General features: G+C 44.8%; 1 protein-coding gene and 1 pseudogene across 2 annotated transcripts in view; one reads left to right on the forward strand and one right to left on the reverse strand.

Annotated features, from left to right (window-relative positions):
- Positions 1–2,103: 2,103 nt before the first annotated feature.
- LOC119330176 lies at positions 2,104–6,621 on the forward strand (annotated as a pseudogene).
- Positions 6,622–8,156: 1,535 nt separating this feature from the next.
- The window catches only part of LOC119327497 (probable flavin-containing monooxygenase 1), a 4,251-nt gene continuing 1,873 nt past the window's right edge, over positions 8,157–10,534 (reverse strand). The window contains exons 2-5 of one of the 2 annotated variants that reach the window (XM_037600597.1): positions 9,652–9,889; positions 9,273–9,448; positions 8,804–9,198; positions 8,157–8,726 (exon numbers count right to left, since the gene is read on the reverse strand). In XM_037600597.1, the coding sequence (XP_037456494.1) occupies positions 8,375–8,726; positions 8,804–9,198; positions 9,273–9,448; positions 9,652–9,889 (1,161 nt within the window). In that variant the 3' untranslated portion in view covers positions 8,157–8,374. The remainder of the gene's footprint in view (positions 8,727–8,803; positions 9,199–9,272; positions 9,449–9,651; positions 9,890–10,534) is intronic. The other variant, XM_037600598.1, reaches the window with a different exon arrangement.

Consider the following 10,534-nt stretch of genomic DNA (forward strand, 5'->3'; position numbering starts at 1 on the left):
CTCTCCTGCCTCACCTCACCTCGCCTGCTGCCTCACGCAACAAGTCAGCAACGCTGCTGTGTGTGTGCGTCTGCGTCTGTGCAAACCAAAGCTGGCTACGCATGAGGGAGGGAAGGGAAGGAAAAAAGGAAAGGGAAAGGGAAGTAGATCGATAGAGTACCTTGGCGGCCATGGCGTCGTCGGCCGAACGGAGCGGAAGCAGACGGACAGATGGAGGTCCTGTCCAGGCGCGCGAGCTCGCGATTGGGGAGATGCGGCCAGCGCCATGGATGTGGAGCTCCAGGTCCTAGCCGTCGGCCATGGATGTGGATCTCCGGGTCCAAGCCCTGACCTATTCTCTTCTCGTCGTCTTCTAGTGAGGGGAGGGGCGAGGGTGGCGGTGGCGGCGGTCGTGCGGAGGCCTGGCCGGCCGGCTGCAGCGCTCGGGGCTGCACACACTCGTGGATTGGGAGGGGATTTGGATCGAGGTTTGGGTGGAACTTTTTTTTTTGGATAAACGTGGACGGTGGAGTGGTTGGTGGGGTGGGAGCAGATGCAGGTGGTAGCATGGAGTTTATAACCCGCGATACTACTATCGACTTAGTAGTAGCGTGGGTTTATAACCCGCGCTACTACTACGACTGGTCCCGGGAGGCACAGTGGAAATCACTTAGTAGTAGCGAGGGGTAAAAACCCACGCTACTACTATCGGGTTATTAGTAGCGCGGTTTTCTCAAGCTCGCTACTGCTAATTAGCAGTAGCGTTTGTTTTTAAACCGCGCTGCTGCTAAGATTCTGTGTATAAGGTTTTCCCTAGTAGTGGCAGCAATGCCAGTGCTTTCAGAGGCGGGGAGTTAGCAAAGTATCTCAACAACGACTAAGTCAGGTTCAATAAAGTTGACGAGGATGACTTCGACATACCGCAGTGGTGGCATGACCACAAGATTACGTATCGGATGATCTTTATATAAGCACATGATGTCCCGTTAGTACCAGCCTCAACGACATCATCAGAGTTTGCTTTCAGCCTAGCTGAAAGAATACTTCAGGGATAGAGCAACTAGTCTCACAACGGATATGGTGAGAAATCTAATTGCCATGAAAGATGGGGGACTAGCCAGAAGGAGCCCAACACACCGCAGATAAAAAGAAATGGAAGCCATGTTTGAAAATCTTGCCGTCGAAGAAGAAGATAGTCGTAGTAGTATTTGTATATTTTTTCCCTTTTTCTTTTGTAATTTACTTATCCTTTCATAATTTTCTTTTCCTTTTGTAATCTACAACATGGCATTGTACCATTTTTCGTCCCCGATCGAGGATAGAAGGGTTTAATGAGGCAGCCACTAATAAGGCTCAAGATTTATCCCATTTAACAGTCTGCTTATTGTTATTTTTTCCTGCATTTTTCTGACTTTTTCACATTTTCCCTGAATTTTTCGAGGTATTTTACACGATAAACTGGCCAAACAGGACAAACGGGCTAAACGTGCCTGTGGGCCAACCCGTTTAATAGCAGTGGCCGTGCCATGGACCTGAAGGCTGGCATGGCACGGCCCACCTAGCCAGGCATGTCTAGCCCTGGGCCGTGCCGGTGCCGGCCCTGGCCAGGTTTGTATGGATGACAACACTAAAAAATAAAAATATTCCCTCAAAAAAAAAAGACAACACTAAAAAATATCAGTTCCTCGGAAAAACAGAGTGTTGGATAACTGAGCCACGCTGAGGCTGCCGCTTCCCGGATCCGGGGGAGGCGTCGAGATGCAGTCTGCGGAGCAGGGCCGCGGCTGGAAGCCCAACCTGAACCTGGGACGCACGCGGGGGGAGACCGGGAGGCGGATGCGGGGCTCCCGGATTTCGTGGTGGCCACCGCGGGCTTGACTTGGTGGCTTGTCGGGGGTCCGCCCCGCGCGTCGTCGGGCGCGGCTTCTGCTGTCATCACCGACCGGCAGGTCGCCGTCGCCCGAGTCGTCGGCGTGTAGGTGGGGGCGGCTTCCTCTGTCGCAAATATCTCCAACGACGAGTGGCCCTGGATTTCTGTGGTTCCATTTGGTGGCCGCTCGAGCCCGCGCTGTCAATGGCACCCGTCGCCGTCGCGCTTGGCTCTTGTTGGCACTCTCCCTCCGGCGATTGGCCGCCTGGGGTTTCCCGGTTGCTTCGCGCCTTGTCTTGTCGCCCGTGCCGTCAGTGCCACGCGGTTATCACCGTCGGCAGGACTGCTCGCGCGTACATATCCACTGGTTGTGGCCTCTTTTGCAGTTCGTGACGTATTTCCTGCTTGGCTCCACAGTTCCCTTCCCCTCCAGTGGATACCATTAGCGTCTTCTCTGTTCCACAGGTATCCTATCTTTGCTGTGCTGTGGTCTGGTGACCAGTGAGCAGTTGCGCAATTGTTCAGACTTCAGACTTGAGAGTTCAGACCAAGCAAATTGGCTTCAGACTTCAGCTCGTGAGGTATTTACCTGCTTGGCTCCACCGTTACCTTCCCCTCCCTTCCTACTGAAAGTCCGGCAAATTTTCGGCTCCCCGAGCCTGCCAATTGCCACAGGGTCGGTGCAGTGGGTGCCATTAGCATCTTCTCTGTTACACACGTATCCAATCCCCGCATCAACCATGGTTTAATTTTGGCTCCTTGATTTTACAGGTGCTCTTTGCTGCGCTGTGGTGACCCGTCAGCAGTCGAGCAATTGTTTCAGACTGAGCAATTAGAAATCGAGGCCCGATGGAGGTGGTGACCGGAGCTATGACCACCCTCCTGCCCACGCTCGCAGGCCTGCTCAAGGAGGAGTATGACCTGCACAAGAACACCAGGGGTGAGATCAGGTTCCTCAAAGCCGAGCTGGAGAGCATGGAGACAGCCCTGCTCAAGATTTCTGAGGCACCTTTGGATCAGCCACCTGACGTCCAGGTCAAGCTTTGGGCGAGGGAAGTCAGGGAGCTATCCTATGAAATCGAGGACAGTGTCGATAAATTCATGGTGCGTCTTGATAGACGTGCACAAAAAAATCCGCATAGCTTCATGGGCTTCATCCATAAGAGCATAGATCTGATGACGAAGGCTAAAATCCGCCACAAGATGGGCACTGAGATCAAAGACATCAGGAGCCGTATCAAGGAGGTCAGCGAGCGACGCGATAGGTACAAGGTTGACAGTGTACCTTCCAAGCCTGCCAGACCAACTATTGACAGCCTTCGCCTATCAGCCCTATACAAAGAGGCAACAGAACTCATTGGCATCGAAGAGAAGACAAATGACCTAGTTAAGAGGCTGACAGAGGGGGAGGGGGCGTCCAAGCAACAGGTCAAGACAATCTCCATTGTTGGTTTTGGAGGCTTAGGCAAAACAACCCTTGCTAATGCTGTGTATCATAAGTTTAAACCGGAATTCGATTGTGGGGCCTTTGTTTCCGTGTCTCTTAATCCTAACATGGAGAATATTTTCAAAAACATGCTCCATCAACTTGACAGGCACAGATACTTTAACATCAACGTATCAACATGGGGTGAAGCAGAGCTTGTCAGCGAGCTAAGAGATTTTCTTCTAAACAAGAGGTACGCGTCTAAGCATCAACCGCAAAATAGAAGCTATGAAACGTTATTATGACTTTAGCATGTTATTGATACAGCTTGCTCAATCTGGATCCAGTTTTGATTTTTGGTATGTCCCGTGTTCGTAGTTGTGGACCACTTTGTGTGCAAGAGGTCTTTGGTTCTGAAATAATTAAATATTTGAATAATATTAATATGGGAGTACTGGACTTCAAGGCAATCCGACCCATGGGCGGCCGTGCCCATGGGCACCCGACCCGAATGGGTAGGGTATGGGTTGCCATCTTCATCTATGGGTAAGCCCGATGGGTAACCCAATTAGTCGTGGGTAGGGTATGGGCATAAGGTCTTGCCCATGGGTCACCCGATTAATATTAGTAATTAGAATGTATTTTATTTTAGATGACACATGAACATTTTAAGCTTACATTAGAAACAGAAGTTTACATTGAGCTTAACTAATACATGGTCATTTGATATCGTCTTATAGGTACTTCATTGTGATTGATGACATATGGAACAATTTTGTATGGAAAGAAATCAAACATGCTTTGATTGAGAACGAATGCGGAAGTAGAATAATTACAACAACTCGCGCTTTTGACGTTGCCAAACAAGTTGGTGGTGTTTATGATCTAAAGCCTCTTTCTCTTGCGCACTCAAGAAACTTATTCTTCCAAAGAATATTTGATGCTGAAGAAAAATTTCCTTCTAATGAATTAGCCGAAGTATCTGATAACATTATTAAGAGATGTGGTGGAGTACCATTAGCTATTATTACGACAGCTAGTATGTTAGCCAGTAAAAACAGAAATGATTGGTCCAAGGTCTACCAAGCTATGGGTTCTGGGCTACAAGATAGTACTGATGTGAAGGACATGAGAAGGATATTATCAGTCAGTTACTATGACCTACCTCCACAACTAAGAACATGTTTATTGTATATAAGTTTGTATCCAGAAGATTATAAGATCATTGCTAGAGATTTGATATGGCAATGGATTGGTGAAGGCTTTGTTCAGGAAGAACATGGAAAGAGCTTGTATGAAGTAGGAGAAAATTATTTCTGTGAGCTCATTAACAAAGGCTTGATCCAACCAGCAGACGTCACTGATGATAAAGCGAGTGCTTGTCGTGTACACGATATGGTGCTTGACCTTATCACTTCCATATCAAGGGAAGAGAATTTTCTAACATGTATAGGTGGTCAACAATCTGGATCTGCACCAAGTAAGATCCGTCGTCTATCAGTCCAAAGCATAAATGAAGACGATGCCAAGCAGATGGCAACTATGAACTTGTCCAATTTGAGGTCAATCATTGTGTTTGGACGATATATCAATTTGTTACCAGTCCTTTCAAGGTTTTCAGTGTTGCGTGCATTGGACACAAGTTATTCTTGGAATGTGGGCAATCATCATGTAAAGATTATTTGCAATATGTTTCACTTGAGGTATTTATGGCTACACAATACATGTATCTCTGAGATCCCGGATGAGATTGTGAATCTTCAGTTCTTGCAAGTACTGGACATAAGTGGGACGACAGTACAAGTGTTACCAGCATCATTTGTTCAGCTAACACAACTAGTGTACCTTCATCTTGGTATGTCCACGGCCCTGCCAGCAGGATTGGGGAATTTAAAATCGCTGCAAGAATTGCTAGGTATCAATATTGCGTCTCCATCCATGCTGCATGATCTGAGCAAGCTGACTGAATTGAGGAATCTTCGTGCAGGTTTTATGGATGGAACGATGACTATAAGGAACTTTTCCAGCGGTGTCTCTCCAGCCTGTTCAATCTCAAATGCATTAAAATAGATGGTGTCCGTCGAAATATTGATTTCGGAGGTGACAACTTGTCGCCTGAGCAGCTTCACTGCATTCATCTGACCTCTAGCGAGATTTGTGATGTGCCAAGATGGATATCATCGCTCTCCAACCTCTCTACCCTTAAAATCCAGGATCTAAAAACACTTAGTCAGGAGCATCTTCAAGTGCTTGGCATCATGCCATCACTCCGTGATCTCGATATATGGGTGCCGGAAATCGCACAAGGCCGACACGAAAGGTTTGTGATTGGCAGCAGTTATCCATTCCGGTGTCTAGCAAAGCTCAAGATCGGCAGCCAAATCATGGGGCTGAAGTTCGCACAAGGGGCCATGCAGGAGCTACAAACCTTTGAGATTATTTTATCAGTGCAGCGGACATGGGATTGATTTGGTAATTTGGACTTTGGCCTGGAGAACCTTTCTTCGCTTAAACAGGTCTATGTTGGGAGGTGGTACGCTGTGTCATGGTCCAAGCCAGAGCCGGAAGAGGCAGAGGATGCAATTTGGCAAGCCGTACACATGAATCCCAACAAGCCGACGCTCGAGTTCGTCATGGTAACTACTAACTACACCGATTCACCCTTCCAATTAACACATATTTAGTTCTTCGCCTCGGGATTAGTTGCTTCTATAATTTTGTCTTTCTTTACCATGCATACATATTTGATTTCTTACCGCGTTCTCTTTTGACAGTTCAAGTTGTGATGATGAGTCGGAAAATCATTTTGGAAAATCATCCTCGTTAATCTGCAGGTGTGTATCATTACACTATATTAACTGCTAGTATTATCTTGGCCAGCAGATGATGATTAATAACCCCTCTAATATTTTGCCATCTTCATCTACAGCGATGTCTCCTGGTGATTCTTCAGGAGCTACAGTTATTACATCAAATAAATAATCTGTTGTGCAGAGGATTCCTGCAAACTTCTTATGCGATCTGTATCATTATATTGACAGTTTCATGTCATGTATCTATTATGTCCCTGGATCATATTTTCCGTGACGGTGTCCATGACAGGATGAATGAACTGAGACCACATCTTGTTTGTCTTCCTGAGGTTTGTTCTGAATATACAGGGGAGTATTCACTTGCAATCACGGGTCTTAAATCTGCAAACAAGATGGTGAACTGCTCGGATCTAGGCTAAAATGCAGAAGCTAGTTTCTTCCAGAAGTGGCGCATTTAATTTCTTCCAGAAGTTTGTTCTGAATATACAGATGAATATTTACTTTGCAAGTGTGGATGCCTACTTTTTCTTTTATCTGGTGCATGCTTATTAGTACTATTGTTTACTGACATCCGAAACATGTAAGAGCAACTTGTTAAAAAAAAATAGCTCAGGGCAAGGGCAAGTGATTACTGGGTTGCTTTAGTTTGGGCTTCTTCCTTTTACAGCACTGTTCATCCGGGCTGAGCAAGTTTAGGGTTTAGGGTTTTTCAAAGCCAATAGGAATTTTCAAAGCCAATCCTATGAAATTCCTGCAAAATTCTTTTGTTTCAAACAGGGTATAAGATGGTACTACATGTATGGGGACTTATGCCTGAGAATATGATTCTGCAACAGAAAGCATGTGATGGAACGCAAGCAGAGATGATGCATCTGCCCAGATTTGAAGGTTGATATGTAGCAATTCTATGGAAAATTGTTGCAGTTTCTATGGTTGACCGGTCTGGTTGGAGCGACGCTCACATTGGATTTGCTCTTGAACAGGATTCTTTGCCCCACACCCTATCCCTTGTCCCATCTCTCATTTTCGCTCACCCGTGCTCGCCATGGGTTCAGATTTTTAGTCAGGGGAGTTCGCTGCCTCTAACCGCTCATGAGCGCCACGGAGCTTAGCTTGAAGACATTGGAGGAAGGGTCGGGCCTCTTGGTACATAACCAAAGAAGGTGACATATTGGCCCTGAGCATGCTCTCGACCTCATAGAGGGTTTGAGCAATGGGAGCCTGCGAGGACACGATTTGTTCCCCGACCAATATCACCGCCTCACTCGGAATTTCCCCTAGTTCAAGGTCGTTTGGTGTGACTGCCTCATTGTTTGCATGCTCGCAACCCTCCCCAAAGTTTAGCACCTTGCTTTTTACATGGTCTGGCCCTTCTTGTCAATTTTACCTTTATGACCATGCAAATCAAACACAAAAAGGGTTGTTTGATCCATAGCCCGGTTCGTAAAAGGGATTGCCATCTGATCTGACATCCGGAGGAACATCTAGGCATTCAAAACTGATGGTCGGGACGAGAGGCATGCCCGCCTGCCATTTGGTGCTCACACCTACAATGACTTTCTTTGTGAGGCACGCCGCCTCAGTATCATCATTGTGTAGCCCCGCCATAGTAAGGTGTGGAAGCTGGAATAGAAACATTTTGCTGGTGACGAAGATGCTAGGCATTAGCTGGAGAGAGGTGGACTAAGTTATGGACGAAATCCGTGATGGATGACAAGTATCAAGGGTTAATTTACTGTTGATCTCGGGATCGTGCGATGAGTCAGGGAGGCGAGTAGAGATGAGGCAAGGAATCCGGGATCGCTTCAGAAACAACAAAGTCATAGAGGTTTCCCAAGTTTGGACCTTAACATGGATAGTAGGCCTACTTGTGCTACAAGTGTAATTGATATGTATGATTAAAGATTACATGAACTAGATTGCATATATAAAGCTAGATTTTCAGATAATGGCAATTGAAATGTCTTAAGGCTCCGGTAGGGGTTTGTAAGCCTTTTTATAGAGGCATATTCGTTCGTAGCAAATTATCAGTCTTCGATATCATACAATATGTCATCCCCAAACAAAATAGGAAAATACATTCTAATTATGATAGGATCCCAGAGTTAGCATATCTGTCCATCTATATTATACAACCATGGGGAAAACTACAAGTGGTTTTATTGAACATGTTATGACATACTATATGGCAACAGGAAGTATAGTATAGACAAAAATCATACACAGAGTTGAGCAAGCAGTTACTAGTAATTAAGCCCCATTGAAAAAATGGCTAAAGATCTACTCTTACTTAGGGTGAAGATCATTATAATCATCGGGACCGTAGGACTCAAATAATTCGGCAAAAAATCCATTCTTCCTTCTTGGGTTGCATCCCATGTCTTCACATAATCTATCATTGTACCAAGTAGGAAGAAGTCCAATGCACGGTGTACGGGATTCTTCACGAGAGTAACGCTTCATGACCTTTTCACATTCAAGGACATCCCTCTGCATTGCTTTAACAGTTGGTAATCTAAATCCACCATCCATGAAATATGCTAGCCACTTAGACCGCAGTTCCGATGTGTAGACATTCGCGTAGTTGTCAGAATATCCGATGACCGCAAGTTGTGGAATCTTAGGATGTATGCACTCCCTGTGAAACAATAATTGAATAAATTATTCAATAAAGACTTAAAGTATGTAAAAAAATATGTCTAGCAAAGTGATGACCTATAAAGTGGTGTTGTCGTGGATGTTGAGCCAACGACAATAGTATGAAAGTACTTTGATATGAACATGTCCTTGATGTTTTCATCACCATTGAATCCTGTTCCGAATATAACTATGTCACTCTTTACCAACGTAGATTCACCTTCAACAAGCACGCCTTCTTTGCAAAAGCCAAAGGTCTTTGACTTTTTAATAACTATGATGCCTTCCTCTAAATTCTTGTAATGATCCTTGGGTGTAGTGGAAAGCATACATCCCACCATCCCCTCAAAAAAGCTATGGTCAGGCACCATCTCATGCTTCTTCATTGGAATGGAGTAGTAGCTCTCAGCAAACTTTGAAATCATCAACCTCTTCTCACACACAAAGGAACAACACACATGTCTGAAATTAGTCTAAAACAAAACCATTTACACTTCGAATAATATTAAGATTATGAATTATATAAAATGGAAACATGTTGTAGTACCAATGGAGTCAAGACGGTAGCTAATATGCTAAGAAGGAAACCTTCACCGGGCTTGTGAATAAGGAGTTCAGCAAAACGAGTTAGATAAAAATTTGATATGTTAATACCCCAAGCATAGAAGTTCGGTATGATCCATTGCTTGGTTCGGACTACCATTGTGCATGGTTTCTCCGTACCTAAATAACAATTAAAATAGAACGTTATAAAAATATAATCACAATGTTTCGTTTTTATCTAGGCAACTATAAAGATGAAGATTATATAAGCATGATAGGCAATGCATACATTGGAATGCTTTAGAAAAATGGACATAAGAATGTTTAAATTTCATTAACCAAGAGAAACAAGGTATGTTTAATTGAGGATTGAATATTTTTACCATTTATTTTTGCACATTCATTAGCAATGTCAAGGGCTGAATTTCCATAGCCAACAACAGTCACACACTTGTCCTTGATCATCTCCTTAGCTTTCTCGCTACCCATTTTGGAGTAGTCCATGGAGTGGATCACTTTCCCATCAAATGCTTCTGGGCCTCTACCGGGAGGGAATTTGGGTATGCTGGGATAATTGCTAAACCTTCCCGTACAAAGAATCACAAAGTCTACCATGTGTACCTGGAGAAAGGGAATACATGTTTATGAACAATCACATGAAAAAGTTAATTGGTGTAACACCCTGGCCTAATATGAGTTATAACTAGCCCACCTGCACGGTGGACCCATATATATGTAGCATTCCCCTTACACTTTCATCTTTGCATCATGTAAAAGGGTTAGCTCAATGGTGCTATATTAGGAATACAAGGCTGGACCAAAGAAAGGGTCGTCGTTTACTTGGCAAACTATTGTGGCTGGAATTCAGACTTTCAAGAGAGGTTGTGTATGGCGGGTTGGAACAGGCTCGCAAATAAATATTTGGGATGATCCTTGGATTCCTTCTAGTGCATCAAGAAAGGTTATAACACCTAGAGCAGGAACAATGTTATAACACACCTAGTGGAGGAAATTATAGACCCTCACACAGGACAGTGGGATCTAGAACTTATTAGCTATGTCTTTAAACCGGTTGATGTCAAATTCCTCTCCGGAAGGAGGCCATGGAAGATCTTGTGGTGTGGCAGTATACAAGGTCAGGAACCTTCTCGGTTTGATCGGCGTACCACGCAGAGTTTAACCATCGGTTTGGGAGCCAAATAGCCAGGTCGGACAGGGTAGCGTTCAGTTAAACTCCATATGGAAACAACTTTGACAAGGAAAATA

The sequence above is a fragment of the Triticum dicoccoides genome, chromosome 7A, assembly GCF_002162155.2.
Source record: "Triticum dicoccoides isolate Atlit2015 ecotype Zavitan chromosome 7A, WEW_v2.0, whole genome shotgun sequence".
NCBI lineage: Eukaryota > Viridiplantae > Streptophyta > Magnoliopsida > Poales > Poaceae > Triticum > Triticum dicoccoides.